The sequence below is a fragment of the Hyperolius riggenbachi genome, chromosome 3 (genome assembly GCF_040937935.1).
Source record: "Hyperolius riggenbachi isolate aHypRig1 chromosome 3, aHypRig1.pri, whole genome shotgun sequence".
Classification (NCBI taxonomy): Eukaryota; Metazoa; Chordata; class Amphibia; order Anura; family Hyperoliidae; genus Hyperolius; species Hyperolius riggenbachi.
In genome coordinates, this window is record NC_090648.1 from 496618720 (window position 1) to 496639127 (window position 20408).

The following is a 20408-nucleotide window of genomic DNA, read 5'->3' on the forward strand; positions in this document are numbered from 1 at the left end:
GGGTAGGGTGGACCGGCGAAGATCGAGAAATGCACGCAGCTAGCAAAGAAGCAAAAAAAAAATAAAAAATAAAAAGCTCGGGATAACCAGCAAGGTGGTTAATGGCACAAGCCTCAAACCTGGTACAGTTGGTTATTGGGTGACTGGGGTTTAAATTCAGAAAAGGGTGTGGAGCCACAAACAGCCAATCAGATTTGTTTCATTTCAATGCAAATTGTTGATGCTAAAGACTGCAAAGCTCACAAACTTGGTCATTGAGTAATTTTATGTTAGGGTTAGAAAAAGTGGGCGGAGCCAACAAAAGTTAAATACATACCCAGGCAATGCCGGGCCAACAACTAGTATAATCATAAATGTTTCAGCTGAAATAAATGTCATCTCATTCAGCCTGGCTCTATTCTGGTACATTGCCGAGGAGGGGGAGGCTTGTTATCTCCCCTTTCACATTCCTGCTTCTCACTGATTGGCTGAGGGCAGTTCAGTGTGACAGAATGCTGAGAAGGGAGAAGCTGCTGAAATACGATCTATGTTGCGCTCACGTGTTTATAAAGCAAACCAGATATGACAGTGCAGTTTCTAGGAGGGAAAAAAAAAAAGGGAGGAAATGATATCAGGATTGGCTTCAGTATGAGGCAGTAAAGATGGAAAATGCCTGAAACAGTTCTCTCAACTACATAAATTCACTGAAATCATAACGTGGACAGTACAATACATATTTTATATAAGTAGAACGTGTGTACGTGTGTGGGTGTATGCACGTGTGTGTGTCCTAGGATAGCATGGCTGGCTCTGCTGCTTTAACAGTATCCAGCGTAAAGACTATTTCATGCACTATTGTCCTGAGCAGCGTGACACTTGTATGCTTAAAGGAATACTATCGATTGAAACTACTGTTTTTTTTAATACTCTATATTAGTGTACACATTACCACTAGTGCTAGGGGCACTTTATTCACCCAGGTCTCTCTCTCGCTATCCCTGCTTAAAAATTCATTTCTCACACAGCTCATAGTAGTTTGGGTCAACCTGAGCTGCTTGGTTACTCTGTCACACAGCTCGCAAATATATGTCACTGTGTCACTCACAGCATGCAGCAGACATGAGGAGAAATAGGCTAATCTGAGGTGGTAACAGGTAACTAAATGAGCTGGAATATTGCTGGAATATAACTAGCTATAAACAATAGTCTGTGTTTACACTCAGACTGGCTGCCTGCTTGAGGCGATTCACTCCAGGCTGCATCCACTTTACAAGCTGCTGAGAGGGGCAGACCACTGTCTACAATTAGCATTATTAGTATCTTTATCAGTCTAGAGAAGCAAAGATAATAAACACACATTGCTAGAATCTTTAACCCCTTACCACCATATCAATAAGATTCTTTCAGCAAGGTGATAATTAAAGTATAAACTGAGGAGTTGATAGCAACTCCCCTGTGCAGAGACATGGTCTAGCCCTCTGGGAGCAGTCAGTATTAGATACATTTGTATCCAACACTGGTTTTGGCGGAGGATTTTACAGCTGAGAGGAACAGCTGTGTGAGGAATCAAATTAGTCCTAGTACTTGCCCTAATGTGTGCTACAACATACAGCATTTCAAAATAAAATGCATACATCCATAGTATTCCTTTAAACAAACCCTGAAAAGAAAAAAAAAAAAATTATATAGGATGCTTATCTATGGAGCAGGAAGTCCTGTAGACTGAGCCTTCCCCAATCTCTCCGTCTCCTCAGTCCGCTGCAGGGATGCAAGTGCTTCTGAAGACTTCTGAGGACTCCCAAAAGTGCCAAATATGAATAGGGGACAGCAGTGGAATGAGGGGACATAGCGAGGACCGGGAGCAACTATCCATTATCCTTCTCTACAGACTTTACAGGTAGACTTTGTTAGAATAAACCCACAGAAAGCCTTACCTGTGAAATTGTGCCGTGTGGGTTTCACAGTTCAAAGCCTGCATGCAAAGTTCTTCCAGTACACCAGCCATTCCTGACACCAGAGGGCACTATTGGAAGACAGGAGACAGGCTTTATATTCAGCTAAACGTGCAGCCTGTCTTGCCAACTCTACGGCTACTTAGGATTAGGGATGATGAATGAGATGCAAGTATTTCTGGGTTTATGAAAATATATGCAGCTTGAAAATGGACCAATCAAATCCCAGCCAGGTTTAAATTGATTGGCGCATTTTGAAGCTGCATATATTTACATAAATTCGGAAATATTTGCATCTCATTGATCATCGCTTTTCAGGATGAGCTGTGTAAAGGAGAAACACAAAAACAAGCAACACTTGCATAACTTTTTCAGACAAATAAGTGCAGATTGACTAATTAAAATGGCACAGCGTTTGCGAATTGCATCCGCTTGCCAGAATGTGCAGGATCTAAACTACCTCACTGCTGTACTCTGCTTCCAGGACATGCATTGTGCAGCTGGGTACACCTTGCAAAGTACAACAAACACAATTGTTAACTTTCAGCTAGAGCAAGCTCCTACCTTTATCTGGTCAGCAGACGCCAGTCAGCCAATCAGGTGCACTGTTCTACACCCTTTGCCTGCTGTACCAAATCTAGCCTGTCAACCACATCCTGGAAACTGCAAAAAAAGAAATTTAAAATCACAAACACTGAGACCTGGGGCCCCTGGCTGTCGTGCGGACCAGTGTTTGTGATTTTAAATTTCTTTGTTGTAGCTCTTCCAGGATGTGGTTGACAGGTGAGTGGTTAGGGAGGTGACCGTGTGGGAGATATGCCTACATGGGGCGCCCCTGTAAAACCATTGCATCCAACCGAAGCCTCCCACCTGAATGCTAATTTATGCAATTCCTACTAGATTTGGTACAGCAGGAAAAGGGTGTATAACAGTACACCTGATTGGCTGACTGGCACCTGCTGACCAAATAACGGCAGGATATTGCTCTAGCTGGAAGTTAGCAATAGTGTTTGTTGCAGTTGGCATTCAGTTTAGAGGTGGTGGGGGTGAGTTCCCTGGAGGTGAGAGGTCCAGGGCTTGCCCACACTTCCCTCTAGGTATAGCATGGTGGTTTGGGGGCCCCAGCTAGTGACAGAGACCTGGGGCCCCCGGCTGTTGTGCGGACCAGTGTTTGTGATTTTACACTGTGCAAAGGTAAGGAATCTATCCTTTGGGGGGGGGGGGGGGGGGAGGGGCGCAACATGGATGGTCCCCCAGGGCATTGGCCACATCTGGGGGTGCTGCCTGCATCTAGGGGAGGGGGGGCAGTTGCAGTGCTCCCAGGCAGTGAGAGTGGTTTGTTGGGGTATCTGCATCGCTTCCCATTTCTTGGGGGCATGGGAGGCCTACACACACCACCCCTGTTGAGTTGCAAGGTATTTTGCGTAGGCTGACTCCTGCAGGATACAGCAGTGAGGTCATTTTACATCCTGCATATTGTGGCAAGCAGATTCACACATGCTATGCAATTTTAATTAGTCAATGGGCATTAGGCAGCCAGTATACAAGTCAGGTGACACCTGGTCTGAGCACATAACGTTTTTTTGCCTCTCTTTCTTAGTTTGCGGCACAACTTTTTCAGGACAGCAGACGAGTTACCGTAGAAAGGCAAGTATCCGTTCCGCAGTGTGGCAGGTGTGATGGACACTGCCATGGACCTCTGGAGCAGACAGCATATCCGTATAGATACATGGCCATCAGGGCACAGTGAACCAAGCTCTACACATCAAACCTGTAAGGTCTTAAAAAGACACTTATGGTAAAGCTGCTGTATAGGCCTTACCACCCTGACTAACAGGGCGTTACTGAGCCCCAGCACTTCCCGCAAACTTGGATAAAAGCCGATTGTCTCCCCTCCAAGTACAAGCTGCTTTGTAAGGAGTCATGCTTTATTTAACAAAAAAAAAAAAAAAAAAAAAAAGGCAATTACCCAGGTAGGTGATGTTCGTAGCCAGTTCACAGCCATCGACATCCTGGAAATATTTCACCGTGTCCTGGTTATTGGCTCCTAGGACGTACGTCTGAATAGGAACTGTAAGAAATAGAGAAAGATTTAGGCACATTTGGCATAGCACAATTAGCTTCATACAGTAGGCATCACCACCGAACTCAACAGTGGCATCATCAGTAATCCAACAAATATGGATGAATCAAAGAGGCCCTGTGGTGACATATAGTTAAGTGCAATCAATTATTCAGGATACCCACTTTTACAGTAATTATCCTGGTTTCTGCATCATAAACTTTCTATATATTGGTATGGGGGTACCTACTGTACAGTATGAATGTATTGTCCACTCTGGCAGCCCATACAAGATGGATTTATTCGCCAAGTACGGTGGTGCCGTACTCTGAATTGCTTGTGGTACACATGGCTTGGCAAGTACGTAATGACAGTTGTACATTTTACATATACACGGCGACAATTACACATACTGACAGCATTTACAATACATTAGCGGCTACAGTTCCACATACTAGCAGCATAACAGTACGATAACATCTTTGTGATATTGTGTGTTAGAGATGCAGAAGAGCCACTAAGGCAAGTATGCTGGCTGCAGACTAGGACGGAAGAGTCAGGGGTCAGAGTTGTTGAGCAGCAGAACTGCCTGGGGGAAGAAAGAGTTCCTGTGCCTAGTGGTCTTGGTTGGGAAAGTTTGGAAGCGGCAGCCGGATGGGAGGGGCTTAAAAAAACGGCTGCCAGGGTGGGCGGGGGTCGCAGGAAATCCTGGAGGCCCTCTTCCTCATCCAAGCCGCGTGGAGGAGATCGAGAGGTGGCAGGGGCGATCCGATGATCCTTTCCGCCTCACTAATGATTCTTTGCAGTTTATGTCTGTCACTGGCCGTTGCGCGGGCATACCAGACGATAACTGAGGAGCAAAGTATGGACTCCGTGGTAGCGTTGTAGAAGCTGGTCAGCAGCTCCCGAGGCATACCAAATTTTTTAAGTTGGAGACTTCGGTCTCGCCTATGTAGACTGGTGGGTGAGTGGGAGGGTTTCTCCTGAAATTAACAATCAGCTCAATAGTCTTTGTTGCGTTGAGGACCAGGTTGCTGTTCTTGCACCACTCGCAGATTCTCCCTATCTCCCTGCGGTATTCCCGCTCTCCGTTTCCGCCGATGAGACCGATGATTGTTGTGTCGTCAGCAAATTTGATAACCTTGACGGAGTCTGAGGCAGAAGTGCAATTGTTGGTGTACATAGAGAATAGGAGCGGGGACAGTACACCCTTGAGGTGCCCCTGTATTGGGAGTTCTCGTGCTGGAGGAGCAGTTTCGGAGCTTGACCTGTTGTGTCCTGTCTGAAAGGAAGCTCTTGACCCATGCGAAGTGTGGGGTCGACAGAGCTGCGCCAGGTTGTCGACCAGGGTGTCTGGGCAGATCGTGTTGAAGGCTGACCTGAAGTCCAGGAACAGAATTATGGCATAGGAGCCAGGCCGGTCGAGGAGCTCCATGATGTGTGCCAGGCTGATGTTTATGGCGTCCTCTATGGACCTATTGGCCCTGTATGCGAATTGGATCGGGTCAAGCAGTGCATCAGTGGTGCATTTCAGGTGAGCGAGGACTAGCCGTTCTAGAACCTTCATAATGGTAGGCGTTAAAGCCACGGGTCTGAAATTGTTGAGGTCTGTGCTGCCTGGCTTTTTTGGGACTGGTACAATTGTGGACCTCTTGAAACAGGAGGGAACTGTACTTTCCGCAAGCAATTTTCTGAATAGAGTGGTAAGCACCGGAGACAACTGATCCGCACAGGTTCTTAGTTTCGATGACACTCCGTCCGGGCCTGACGCCTTCCTGGGGTTGAGCTTGCGAAGCAGCATGAGAACTTCTGCTTCTTGGACTGCAACCGGTGCAGTGATGTCTTGGTCTCTCAGTGAGGAGGGTGCCACTGTCGTCACCGACCCCGGGGCCCCGAGCTGTTTGGGCTGTTGCTCGAACCTACAGTAGAATTCGTTCAGTTCCTCAGCCAGCTGAGTGCTCGGGGTCACCAGTTGAGGGGGGGGTTTGAAGTTAGTGACCGCTCTGAGGCCTTGCCATACCTCCCTCGAGTTGTTGGATTGGAGACGGAGTCCCAGCTTATCAGAGTAGGCTCTCTTTGCAGCGTGCAGTTCCCGTTTCAGGCAGGGCATACCTGGCCTCCTTAAACTCTTCTTGGGAGCCAGACTTGTGCGCCTGCTCCTTGTGTTTCCAAAGCTGGCGCAGCTTATTGTTGAAACAGGGCTTGTTGGGGTAGGCCTTGAAGGTCTTAGAAGGGATGCACATTTCTTCACAGAAACTAATGTAGGAGGTGACATTCTCTGACCATTCGTCAAGGGTGGGTGCCTCCAAGGATGACCAGTCAGTGCAGTCAAAGCACACCTGCAGCTCCAGCTTGACCTCATCTGTCCACTTCTTGACAGACTTCACAGTAGGCTTAGCGGTCTCCAGGAGTCTCGTGTAGGTGGGGATCAAATGGATTAGGTTGTGATCAGAGTTCCCCAGTGGGGCACCCTGGCTGGCCTTGTATGCGTCCTTCTGGACCGTGTAACAGTGGTCCAGGGGTTTTGTGGTGCCTGGTGGGGTAGGTGATGTGCTGCTTGTAACGGGGCTTCTCCTGACGCAGATTTGCATTGTTGAAGTCGCCCAGGATGATGAAGAGGGCTCTGGGTGGGCGGTCTCCCACCGTGAGATGCTGTCGCTGAGTACTCGCAGAGCATCCTTGGTGCTAGCGTCAGGTGGGATGTAGACTCCGACAAGAATAAGAGATGAGAACTCCCTGGGGGAGTACTGTGGTCTGCAGATGACGGCTAGAAACTCGACTTCCGGAGTGCATGCCCTGCTGAGGATGGAGGTGTTGGTGCACCAGGTGGTGTTAATGTAAAAGCAAATGCCCCCTCCTTTTTTCCCAGAGAGCGTAAGGTCACGGTCCGCGCGGAGAAGGTTGTAGCCTGGTACAAGCAGGGAGTGATCAGGGACACTTCACCACTATAGAAAAAGGCACTCCACAGGCTTCAAACTTGCGTTTGTGATTTATTGAGCAAGACACACTACATGTTACGGGTCTCCTGACCCTTCCTCAAGTGTCTCACCCAACACAACTACATCCCATTTAAAAGGACTCCACCCAGGAAGTCCCACCCCGAGTGAATTATACAGGGCAAAGAATTCCAGTGAGGGGCAGTTTCAATTGCAATATATTGTTTGCGGTTTATGCCATTAAGTGCCCATGCGGGCTACTGTATGTGGGTGAAACAACCAGCAACGTGAAAGTGCGCATTCAAGAGCGCAAACGGAGCATTGGTGAGTGCGTAAAAAATCCGGAGAAACAGAATGTCCCTGTTGGCCGGCATTTTGTCCAGGCCGGACATTCCGTATCTCAAATGAGATGGATGGTGTTGGATTCAGTTCCACCTCTTAGGAGGTGATCGGGAAAAGCTGTTGCTCCGTAAAGAAATGGATTAGAAAATTAGATGGTTTATCCCCTAGGGGTTTAAATGAACAAAAAAAGTTATAAATGTTTTTTGTGATCTGTTGCAGGAAAGAATGATAAGTGGGATTACTTATGCTGCGGGAACCTTTGATGACCCCTCCACTGTTTATTACAGGGTAGATGGTATAGTAGTTCCCTGTATAGGAATTGTACATAGTTATGTAATTGTATGTTTACTTCCTGTATGTTAATTCACTCGGGGTGGGACTTCCTGGGTGGAGTCCTTTAAATGGGATGTAGTCGTGGTGGGTAAGACACTTGAGGAAGGGTCAGGAGACCCGTAACATGTAGTGTGTCTTGCTCAATAAATCACAAACGCAAGTTTGAAGCCTGTGGAGTGCCTTTTTCTATAGTGGTGAAGTACTCGGTTTGCGGGAGTGGTGGACCTGCAGAGAAAGTGCACCGGCATTCACTACCTAATCAAGGTGAGCTTTATCTGAGCTCCAAGGAGGAGATTCCAAGTGATCAGGGACATATTCGCTCAGCCAGGTCTGGGTGAAGCAGAGGACCGGTGTGTTCCTACCGATCGTGGATTTCCTGCTAAGTAGTAGGAGCAGCTCGTCCACTTTGTTGGGCATGTCTTTCACAGGCACTGCACTCAGGAGTGGATGTGTGCATTTTCATAATAATGCATTCTTAGGTCAGGCTTGTGCATTGGCAAAATGCAGCAGACAGACACAGTGTAGATAAACACTTGTGATTGGATCCATGCTTCACCATGGCCCCACCATCCGTTCTGGAAAGTGTGGCGGCAGCACACCTAGTAAGGCCTAGTTCACACACAAAAAAACCCAACAAACAAAAAGCTACACAAAATTGCAACTGCTTAGTGATTTTTGTAGCAATTTGCAGTGGCGATTCTGAGCGTGAGCCCAACGATTTCCTATCTATGCCTAGCGATTTTGGAGTGTTTGGTTGTAGAAATTTTGTAGTTTTTGTAAACTGTTCTGGAAGTGAACAGCTTTGGACAAAAAAACGCTTAGTTCAGTGGTTTGTAGGCCTCTTGCATACTGCAAGCAATTCAGATTCCGCTTTTTAATCTGTTTTTACGTCCGATTCAGATTTGCAGTTTGCTCCTTGCACACTGCAAATCTGAATCGGAGGTAAAAACTGATTAAAAAGCGGAATCTGAATCTGAATTGCTTGCAGTGTGCAAGAGGCCTTAGAGTGATTATCCACTTTTCCTATACTTAACATTGAGGTGTAATGAGCTCCAAAATGCATTTGGAGAAAAAAAACAAACAAACAAAACCACATTGCTCAGGTGTGAATAAGCGCATACAAACACATTAATCAAGCACTAACTGTTAAACAGGACATCAAACTTTCCGTTAACATCACTGCAAGCCAGTCTAAGGGCTCGTTTCCACTATGAAATGCGATTGCAATCACGTTTCAATTTCCACCATGCGATTTTGATTAAGCTACTATACTCATAGTACAACTCAATCGCATACAAAACACAGCAGGAGGACAATTGCGCTTTGACCAAAATCGCATCGCAATCGGATCGCACTAATGGAAAATGCTGCTGCAGTTTCCATCAGTTTAATGTACCTTGCGATCAGATGTACTAATATAAATTTTTAACATCCAAAACAATCATCCATGATTGTTCTGGCCACCAGTCTGACAACTGTACAGACATTACTGCATTCTGCACTTGGGAAAAAAACAAGTGCTAGCTGATCTTCCGGCGGCTACGCTTTTTCAGCAGATTGCTGTCTTCAGACACTGCATGGAGTCTCCTGCTTCCTAACCCCTTTCCATAGAGCAGTACATGCCACCCAGCTAAGCACAGTAGGCATGGCTGCTGGCATACTGAAATATGTCACAAGGAAATACCAATGCCACAACACTTTACCTTGCTTGGCTCCTGATTTATATTCCTCCCAAACAGCTTGACATTCAGGACCAGGGCTAAAGAAATTTCCAACACACAGCAGCAACTGGAATGAAATAAAACACACAATTGTGCTAAAGTGTTTTAAGGCATGAAGTCACACTGTAAAAACAGCAAGAGGTGCAGACATTTACAATGATCGCAGGTGAAATCTGGCACGAGATATTACCGATCTTCAATATCAGTATGAATCTCTGAGTAAGATACTTACATCAAACTGGCCACTTTTCTTCTGGATAGTTCGAACTCTGTTGAACAGGATTTCAAACTTCCCGTTAACATCCCCGCAAGCCAGTCTAGAGGACGACAGAGTGTTGTTAAAACAGATTTCTCTAGAACAAAATAAAAAAAAAACCCACACAAATAAAATACACCCACACACACACACCTGTTGGATATTAGGTTGGGGGTGTGTACATGTGGCAAAAAACTAGATGAGAGACTGATAAGAGGCAGTTTGCCAGATCCAACTGGCTGAGCAACTAACTACCGTGCAGGTTGGCCACATGTATACAAGTCATTTGTTTATTGAATGCGGATATGGTGCACATGCAGCATTTAAAAGAGTTGGTTGTTCAGCTGGTCAGCGTGTGTGTATGTATTGGTCATGCAAACAACAAGTCATGCAGCTCGTCATGTTGGCCATGCATTAAAGTGTACCAGAGACAACGCATACTTACTGTATTATATATACCTGTGGTTTCCTCCAGCCCCATGAGCACAGATCGTTCCCACGTCACCATCCTCCGCTCCCTGAAGCTCCAGTATCGGGTCCCATTAGTTCAGCCAGTCTGCACAAGAGAAAGTGCGCGCTTTACGTATCTCTCCAGCAGTCACTGGAGATATGTAGAGAGTGCACGTCCTCTTGCGCAGACTGCCGACGACTGGAGGAAGTTACGGGACCCGGGGTCAGAGCTCCAGGCAGCGGCGTGGGAGCGATCCGTGTGTATGTGGCTGGAGGAAGCCCCGGGTATGTATAAAACGGTAGGTATGCATCATCTCTGGTTTCCTTTAAGTTGCACGTGTATATGCACCTTAAAGCTAGCCATAAAGGGGGCAATAGCAGCATGATAAGCAATTACTGTGATTGAAAATTGAGTTCAGAGAAGTGATCATTTTACAACCTTATACTGTTTGAGCAGATGCTGGAGTTTGCATGAATCATGCACCCTCATATTTCACAGAAGTGATAAGATTGTACCATTAATGGGCACCTTAAATAGCCTTGGGCAAGGGAACACTGATTCTACTAAAAAGGAGAATATCACTTTAAATGTATGCTATTTTGTCATCGTATGCTAAAATGTTGGAACACCCCTCACATTCATTTCCACCCAGGGCCCCATTTTACCTGCATATCTCCCAGGAAACAATGGCCAGACCAGACAGCCCTACACATACATATTACAGACCCTCCTCCCCCCTCCAACCACCCCAAGAGGGTCACACTTACACCCGCAGCGCCTTCTCCGACATTTCCAGGGACAGGCAGCAACACACCAACAACCACTAGCAGAATAGACTTCCGGGCAGCCGCTCTCCTGATACGCCGACAAGCATCATGTGATGTGTCCCAGAGAACCAGCGCTTCTGGGAACTGTAGTCTCTTCCATATAAGGTGGCCGCACTCTCTTCCATACAAGGAAGTGAGGGGGCGGAACCAAGCAGCTATAGGCAGTTGTATATGAATAAAGTGGGCGGAGAGTTTCTGGAGCGCCTGCGCCCGCCTCCTCCATTTCCCCTCCCTCATCCGCACATTCGCAAGTCCGCAAAATTCCATCTCTCCCTATGTCCTTCCGCTAGCCTCGAATTACCTGACAGGGTTAAACACAAACACGAGCATTAAAATAGCACAATACTTTATTATGAAAACTTTCTTGGAAGTAACATTAGAGTATAGTGAATCTGCCGCCGCGAATAGAAAGCCTCGGCTGTACCCTGTGAGGAAAACGAGAACGAGGCTTGAGATTGGGGAGAGGGCGTGGTCTCTAAGGGAAATATCCAGGTTCGTTGCTGAGGGGCGTGGTTTACCCGCGTGCTGTAATAAGTGAGAACAAGAACGAGGCTCGGTGGTAGAAAGAGGGTGTGGTTTACCAGCGTTCAGAGGGAACTGAAGCTAGAAGGGGCGTGGCTAGCCCGGAGCAGGGAGTGGGCGGGGCTTTCCTATTCAGGTATGTATAGTGGAAATTGGGGGTGTGAAGGTCGCAGCTGATATTATGCGAATAAGATAACATAATCTTATGCTAAATTATCGAATCTATAATTGACTTCTTCAAGGCTGGTCAGCTGACTTACAGACAGGAAAGTGGACTTGTCAATGTCAGGATTGTGTATTGTAGTGTCTGTACTAAGGCTAAGCTATAAGGCTCAGGTTCATGGCTAGGGACAAGGGGAGGGGCAATAGAGAGGGGGTAGGCCAGAGATAGAATATTGACCTAATGACTGTGACATTAGTGTGTGGTCAGTTTTGCATGGTAATCTCTCATGTGGAAATGACCAATTCACACAACTCTGTAAATGGCTGGAAGATGAAGCATGCAGCATACGCCAGTTGGTCATCAGTGTGAACACCGTTATTAAACTCCATGCCTTCTGACTCAATTGATCCACTGTAAGATCACTGACTGTGCTCCCCTCAGTTCAGGACACAGCACTAGTCTACTTTGGGGACCCAGCAGAAAATGTCATAGGGAACACAGCACCCTCTTACAGCCGTAGCAATCACCCCTGCGACCCCCGCCATCGCAGGGGGGCCCCTCCTACTCCCTCTCCCCAACCGCAAGTGCAGCCAAATGAGAAAACGAAAAAAACTCCCAGTTCGACCACAAAAATCATATGCAGGAAGGGGTGTAATTTTTTCCTGCTTCAAGATTCCGCTTAACAGCAGAACACTGTCTGCTGCCATTTTCCAGCTCCCGATCACGTGACCTGCATGGGATTCGGGGACCAAAGGGGCCCCATGCTATTATTTTTGCAGGGGGGACCTATTAAGTCTAGTTACGCCCCTGAGCACAAAGCATTGTGATTGGCTAAATAGTGTAGGTGCAGTTAACTACAACTTATTGGAAACCTAGCAGTTGGAGAGGGTGCTGTCCACTCAATCGCGTTAGCTGAATTTCCTGTTGGGTCCCCTAAATTAGACTAGCGCCCAGGACACTGCATATGGTTCCATTCATGACCATCCCTGTGTTCCGGGACACGGGAAACCTGTTAGCACATACTACTGAAGTGGACCAATCATAAGCTTGTTTGAAGACGTGCGATTTAGGGTGCATTTGAAGGTTTTAACCCTTTCCATTCCAGTGTTTCTGACCTGGTCCAACAGTGGAGCGTTTCCCCCAAGCTCCTGATCTTGGACTATGTTCAACGAGGAACAATTATGTGGTTAAATAGAACATGAGCGCATGTGGGCTCCCACCGCCTATGTCATCATCCAATCTATTCCAAGATGGAGTCAGGCCCCTCAGATCAAAGTGTCGGACTGAAGTTGTGATTTGCTGATCTCTCCCGGACAGTGCTTCACACTGCACTCCATCTCCAGACACTTCCTGCTTCACAGTGAGAACTTCCGCCTTGAAACAGGAAGAGTCAGGAGGCTAGAGTCGGACAATGACAATCCAGCGCAGAAGACTTGGGCGCAGCCGGCACCACCATAGACCGTAATTGGAATTCCGGCTACAGCGGTGCTCACTGAGTAACTTCAGCGCTGTCAGAAGACGGAGCTGAAGTTACATTTAAAACACTATAATTCGGCCTCCAGCAATTGCTGAAAGCCGAATTATTTCATTCCCCACCATCCATGGTGGACCTGGAGGGGGAATAGTATTTAACGTTGCCGGGAACTTGTGCAGCAGCAGGATAAGCCATACCGGCTGTATCCTGCACCCAAGTCTCCCGGCGGTGAATTTTCTTGTACGCGCTAGAGTGCCGTGGAGAGTGGACATCATCCAAGTATATTAACCCTCTCTGCAGTGGCAACCTCTTCAGACTCAACCAGGAGCAGTTTTGTTACACACAAAACAGTTCTCAGTCATCTTTAACCACTTCCTGCCCCATGACATGAAAATAACTCTATACACTTTCCTCCCTACAAAATCTCAGATAACACTGTTTATTTATCTCTGACCTGATAACATCACTGCAGAGTTGAAAAGGAATTACAGCAAACCCCTCTCCTCCTCCCAGGGAATTCAATGGCAGAGTTAATTAGTAAACAAGTGTAAAATACACATTCCAGGAGCAGACAGTAGCAGATTGTATACATTACTTAATTGTTACATCTAATACATTATCAAAACAAATGAACTATTTAAATAAACAGGAGGGATAGACAAATAAAATGTGTGGGTTTAATGTTCAGTAGAACTGTTTACACTTAAGCTATAATGTATGAAAGTGGATATATTGTGAATGTTTTCACTTTTTTCCTTATTTTCATTTTAAACTGCATGGATAATAAGGTAAATACTAAAAACAAATATCAGCCACAAAAAGCCAAATTTGTCCTGAAAAAAAAAAAGAATATATAGATCATTTAGTTGTGATAATTATTGATAAAGTTATTGCCAAAGTAATCAGAGCTGAAGTGGTTAAAAGGAACTCGAGGATAACCTCAGGTACCGTCCAGGCCAGAAAAGCAAATACTTCACTGAGAAGAGGTAAGCCAATACTGACCCAATACTGTACAATTGAATGGTTAATCGCTGTGGCGCACACCGCCCCCCCCTGGACTAAAATGTACGCCCGCATCCAAACAATACAATACTGGTCTATGGAGAAATTTTAGCTTCCATCATAGTTTTGCATGCAAAAATATAATATACTGGACATCTGCACCAACGTTGAGGTAAATCTCCAGAGCAGAGGGAGATCTGGGCTGCTCTACTCTTCATGCATGAGTGTGTGTGCGCAGTAGCAAGGAGCCACTCAACCACTTCTCAGGTATGGCCGTACTTGCGCAGGCAAGCTCCTGTCGAATTTCATTTTCGGGGGCAACGATGGTCCAGAAGATGGCAGGGAAAACCTCTACAGCACAAGTGTCAAACTAAAGGCCCAGCCCTCCTTGCTCTTTGATGTGGCTATGAGAGCTTCAAGTACCCATCATTGTAACCAGTGAAGAATGACAGCACACTGCTTTCCCACCCAGAGGAGCACAATTATGACAGTATTTCTGATTGCAACATTCTTAGTTTTGGCCAGTGTGCAGCATTAACCCAGGAGAAGCCCTCCAAAGAAATATCCGACTGGGGCTCCCTCCTGGTATCCATAGCAGAGTAGTGTAGCGGAGAAGTGAAACATTTACCTGCCCCAGCGTTACGTTGTGTCTTTTCTGTTCTTCCTGGCGGCTGCACGCTCTGCTACCATACCTCCCTCCCCTGATCGTGTGACATGCCTTGGAAGTCAGAAGCATGCAGCATAGAGCATATGGCTGTTGGAATGACCAGAGGAGAATAGCAGCACTGGAGCAGGTAAATACTAAATTGCTACTCTGCAGACATGGATGGAGCACGCCCCCCAACTGTTGATATAGTTACGTCACTTAGTTTGAGACTGTTCAATAAGTGTTGAATCTTAAGAACAAATTTGGCCTGCGACTTAGACTGTGTTTAAAGGATACCCAAAGTGACATGTGACATGATGAGATAGACATGTGTATGTACAGTGCCTTACACACAAATAACTATGCTGTGTTCCTTTTTTTCTTTCTCTGTCTGAAAGAGTTAAATATCAGGTATGTAAGTGGCTGACTCAGTCCTGACTTAGACAGGAAGTGACTACAGTGTGACCCTCACTGATAAGGATCACTGATTTGCTGCAATTTTTCGTTTGCGGTGGCATATACTGCAATTGTGAACGTGCAGGAAAGTGGAAAGCTGTATGATTTAAAAACACTTAGGCAATTCTGAATGCAAAACACGAATGAACGGTCACGACCAACGTTTCCAGAGCTAGGCTATTAAAGGACTTACGAGGCGAATAAATCTCGCTTCAGACCTCAGAGTTAGCAGGGGCATGTGTGCCCCTGCTAAAACGCCGCTATCCTGCGGCTTAACGGGGGTCCCTGATCCCCCAAATCCCCTCCGTAATGCGGGGGAGCGCTTCCTGGTTGGGGCAGGGCTAACCGCCGCAGCCCTGCCCCACGCGCGTCTGTCAGCACGTATCTCCGCCTCTCCCCCGCCCCTCTCAGTCTTCCTTCACTGAGAGGGGCGGGGGAGAGGCGGCGATGCGCCGCTGATAGACGCGACTGGGGGCAGGGCTGCAGCCGTTAGCCCTGCCTCCAGGAGCGACCAAGTCTGCGACCAAGTGTCGCAGTGGGGGGTTTGGGGGTCAAGGGACTCCCGTTTAGCGGCGCTATTGCGGCGGTTTAGCAGGGGCACACGTGCCCCTGCTAACTATGAGCTCTGAAGCGAGATTTATTCTCGCTTCAGAGTCTCTTTAACTAAAATAGCCTGTGGAATTGCGTGTGTTTTGCCGGAGACAGCAATCACAGCTAGTGTGTTTCCTGTCTGAGCAATGAATGCTTATGCTGTATTGACTCTGCATCAGAGGCGGTCACTCGCATGACTGCCACTTGTTAATGCACAACCTTTCTCCTTAGATAAGAAATTCTAACTATAAAACACTTTCCTAGAGGAAAATGGCTTCTGAGAGCAAGATAGAGATAAAATGGGGAACTTCTTATCAAGTGAGGGTCACTTCCTGTCCGAGTCAGGACTGAGTCAGCCACTTACATACCTGATATTTAACCTTCCTGGCGGTAACCCTCGATCGCCGCTATCCGTCGCGGCGTGCCTCCCCCCCAGACCCCGTACGCTGCCTGGCCAATCAGTGCCAGGCAGCGCCGAGGGGTGGATCGGGACTCCCAATGACGTCGGTGACATCATCCCGCCCTGTCGCCATGGCGACGGGGAAAGCCCTCCAGGAAATCCCGTTCTTTGAACGGGATTTCCTGATCGGAGATCGCCCTGGGCTCGCTACATGATTTGAAAAAAAAACAAAAAAAACCAAACTGCTGCGCTGCCTCCTGGCGGAATTTTTTATACCGCCAGGAGGGTTAAAGAGACTCTGAAGCGAGAATAAATCTCGCTTCAGAGCTCATAGTTAGCAGGGGCATATGTGCCTCTGCTAAACTGCCGCTATCGCGCCGCTAAACGAGGGTCCCTGACCCCCCGAAATCCCCTCCGAACAGCCGGGGATCTTTTCCTGGTTGAGGCAGGGCTAACCGCCGCAGCCCTGCCCAACGCGCGTATCTCCGCCTCTCCCCCGCCCCTCTCAGTCTTCCTTCACTGAGAGGGGCGGGGGAGAGGCGGCGATGCGCCGCTGATAGACGCGACTAGAGGCAGGGCTGCAGCCGTTAGCCCTGCCTCTAGGAGCAGCAAAATATACGACCAATTTGGTCGTTGATTTTGCGGGGGGGGGGGGGGGGGTTGGGGTTGAAGGGACCCCCGTTTAGCCGCGGGATAGCGGCGTTTTAGCTAACTATGAGCTCTGAAGCGAGAATTATTCTCGCTTCAGTGTCTCTTTAACTCTTTCAGGCAGAGAAAGAAAAAAAGGAACACTGCCTAGTTTTTTGTGCGCTAGGCACTGTACATACACATGTCTATCTCATCATGTCACACATCACCTCGGGTATCCTTTAACCTCTAGCAGCCCCCCGTCTCATCAGTCTTGCTTTCATGTAACATCACATCTTTTGAACAATAACTATCTGCTCATTTCTTTTCAGTTCCCGAGAAAAGATGGGCTTGCTGCTACGGAAATCGTCATCGCTTGTCACGCAAGCCTGCAGGACGCACTGCCTACACAGCCCGCTTTACAAAGGTGGGCCCAAGCGGAAACTCTTTGCTTCCGGCGAGAGGGCCGACCTCTCTCTAGTCGTCAGCAGACATTATTATACAACCAGCATAGGACATTCCAACAGTAAAATCAGCGATATTTACGAATGTAAACAGAAAGCAGTATTCGGGTCACAAAAATGGAATAGCTGTTTTATAACAGCAAATGGGACGTCAGCCAATAGACTCTTTTCAAATTCTACAGCCACGCCCATGCCGAACAGGCCTCTAATATCCTCGAGGACCAGACAGCCCTCCCGGACCAAACAGCCTGGGCCGTCACACACGGAGGTAAAGCCCTCATTAATGTACCCTTGTTATTCTCAATGCTGCCACCATATTTATTTAATAGGGATTTAGTTTAAAATTAATTATCCGTTAAAGTGAACCCAAGTTAAAAATAAACTGAAGAGATAAACAATTGTATTTATCCTCCTACTCCTAAAAATGACCCTTTTTTAGATAGCCCATGGTTTTATTTTGTATTTAAACATTTACAAACTAGATTGAATGTTTTGTTGCCTCTGCTCAGTGGCAGCCTGTTATGTGTCCCAGAGTTAGAAAAAGGTCAATACTTCAAGTATTGTATCTCCATCTGCTCTCAGAAGCAGTATTCTGCCAGGAAATCTTTTATGGCTGTAATTTGCTTATTAGTGATGTTTACTATATTCCCGACAAGGTACCGACAAGACAGAAGCTGTCACTTGCATGCCTAGAAATTAACTCTTTCAGGCTGCATAATAAGTCAAGTAAAACAGCCTGATTATGAATATGTTTTGCACTGTACATACACATGTTTATCTCATCATGTCACATGTTGTCTCGGGTACACTTTAAAGGGACTAAAGGAATACTGTAGGGGGGGGTCGGGGGAAAATTAGTTGAAGTTACCCGGGGCTTCTAATGGTCCCCCACAGACATCCTGTGCCCGCGCAGCCACTCCCCAATGCTCCGGACCCACCTCTGGTTCACTTCTGGAATTTCAGACTTTAAAGTCTGAAAACCACTGTGCCTGCGTTGCCGTGTCCTCGATCCCGCTGATGTCACCAGGAGCGTAATGCACAGACACAGACCATACTGGGCCTGCACCGTGCGCTCCTGGTGACATCAGGGGAAGCGAGGACACGGCAACGCAGGCGCAGTGGTTTTCAGACTTTAAAGTCTGAATTTCCAGAAGTGATCCGGAGGCGGGGCCGGAGCATTGGTGAGTGGCTGCGCGGGCACAGGATGTCTGCGGGGGACCGTTAGAAGCCCCGGGTAACTTCAACTCATTTTCCCCCGACCCCCCCTACGGTGTCCCTTTAAAGTGTACCTGAACTCTTGCACAGGACAGAAGAAAAACATAGAGAAATGCACCCTGTATGTATTTAGAGAGTTTATCCTGTCTAATTTCCCTTTCTTGGTGTCTAATCACCACCATAATTCGATCTCTCAGCGGTGTCAACTCAGGAATCTCGGCAAAGCAGCTATTTTGCAAACACAGGACGTCAACCCTATGCCTGCATCCATGAAATCAGGAAGTAGACACACTGCAGATTTATTGCAGGATTGGTATCAGCTGTAACAAAGAAATGTTTTTCTTTGAAGGTTATTACTGTATATACTTGAGTATAAGTCTAGAAATTTAGGTCTGTTTCACTTCATAAAAGTATAAGGGTCGCCTTATATGCGAGTCACAGGCAACACTGAGTACACTGAGTGATGTGTGTACTAATAGTGACATTCCCATTTGCAGCAATGTACCCTGTGGTAAGTGATACTAAGGAAATGCCAAGAAAACACAGGTCTGAAAGTCCTGGCCACAACTATTAACAAGGAAAGGGAAGGGGGAGGGGTCTGGAGGAGTTATTGGCTGCACTTAAGGGACAGGAGGGGTTAATGGCTGCAATACTGTATGCAGTGCAGTCATCAACCCCTCCTGAGCCCCAAGTACAGCTATTAACTTTGCTGGGTAGACTTATACTTGAGTCAGTACAAAATTCCAGCTTAAAAGGGTTGAATATTAGAGTCGACTTATACACAAGATCAACTTGTGTTCAAGTATATACGGTAAGCTGTTGCTTATCTTTCAGAGCACAGTAGTGATGAGCAGAAATTACGCCCATGTGTAATTACGTATCGTAATATGCAATTACGCATCATAATAGTAATACAAAATTTTGGAGGAATAGTGTAGGCAATTTTGTAGTTAATTGTTCTCATTCGTAATTTACACGTAATTTCATGCCGTCTTTGGCGGTTAATAGTAAAGCCCCCCCCCTACATGCCATTGCTACCAAAATTGCTACATATGTTAAGAAGAACAGCAGGTACAAGTTACCAAAAAAATTGTTCAAAAAGACCTTGTTGTTTTTGAGAAAATCGATTTTAAAAATACCAAAAAAAAATGGTTTTTAAACTCATTTTTCTAGGTTTAACCTCCTTGCCGGTTTTCCCGACCTGAGCTCGGGGTAGAAAAAATAAGCTATTAGCGGTGATCCCGAGCTCAGGTCGGGGTATGCATTGCAGAGCCTTACTTGAATTTGTGGAGTCCCGCGCGCGATCTCGCTGCACAGCGGGACTCCAGCCTCTCTCCCCGGCAGTGTGGGGTCTTTCCCTGGCCGCCGGGATCCCCCATGTCCCCGCTATTCTTCCGGGGACCCGGCAGCCAGTTGGAGCAGCGCAGCCGTGGTGGTGGCAGCAGGGCGGTGGTGGCAGCGTGACGTCATCGGGGGCGGGGCTAATATTGAAAAAGAAGTTCTCTATATTAGAGAAATATAGAGTTCGTTTATATGTATATTAGCGCCATCTTGTGGGCAAAGAGAAAACTGCAGCACAGGAGCCCAGGAAGGTACATTTTTTTTTTTATTTTGCTGCAGATCTCCCTGCCAGAATGATTTTTTTCAGGTTTTAGGGTCTGAAAGAGTGGAAAAAAATTGCACCGCTTTTAGACCCTAAAATCTGGAAAGAATCAGACCGCCAAGGAGGTTAAAAACCATTTTTTCTTTGCATTTTTAAAATCAATTTTCTCAAAAACTACAAGGTCTTTTTGGAAAAAAATTTTTTGACTTGTACCCAAAATTCTCCTTAAAGAGAACCCGAGGTGGGGTTCTGACAATGTTATCTGCATACAGAGGCTGGGTCTGCCTATATAGCCCAGCCTCTGTTGCTGTCCAGATCCCCCCTAAGCCCCCCCTGCGCTCTGCTGTCCCCCATAAATCACAGCCGTGCTGTGCGGGCTGTGTTTA

At 46.8% G+C, this 20408-nt stretch overlaps 2 protein-coding genes across 4 annotated transcripts in view; one reads left to right on the forward strand and one right to left on the reverse strand.

Annotated features, from left to right (window-relative positions):
* CWF19L1 (CWF19 like cell cycle control factor 1) overlaps positions 1–10952 on the reverse strand; it is a 47350-nt gene extending 36398 nt beyond the window's left edge. Inside the window, exons 1-4 of one of the 2 annotated variants that reach the window (XM_068278274.1) lie at positions 10800–10952; positions 9558–9642; positions 9308–9392; positions 3901–4002 (exon numbers count right to left, since the gene is read on the reverse strand). In XM_068278274.1, the coding sequence (XP_068134375.1) occupies positions 3901–4002; positions 9308–9392; positions 9558–9642; positions 10800–10822 (295 nt within the window). In that variant the 5' untranslated portion in view covers positions 10823–10952. Of the gene's footprint in view, positions 1–1913; positions 2003–3900; positions 4003–9307; positions 9393–9557; positions 9643–10799 lie in introns of those variants that run through there. The other variant, XM_068278275.1, reaches the window with a different exon arrangement.
* A 483-nt stretch (positions 10953–11435) lies between these two features.
* Positions 11436–20408, forward strand: part of RMND1 (required for meiotic nuclear division 1 homolog) — an 84580-nt gene continuing 75607 nt past the window's right edge. For both annotated transcript variants that reach the window (XR_011030101.1, XM_068273095.1), the window contains exons 1-2: positions 11436–11517; positions 17073–17472. Coding sequence is in view for 1 of the 2 variants with exons in the window: in XM_068273095.1 (XP_068129196.1) it covers positions 17086–17472 (387 nt within the window). In the remaining variant the exon portion in view is untranslated. The remainder of the gene's footprint in view (positions 11518–17072; positions 17473–20408) is intronic.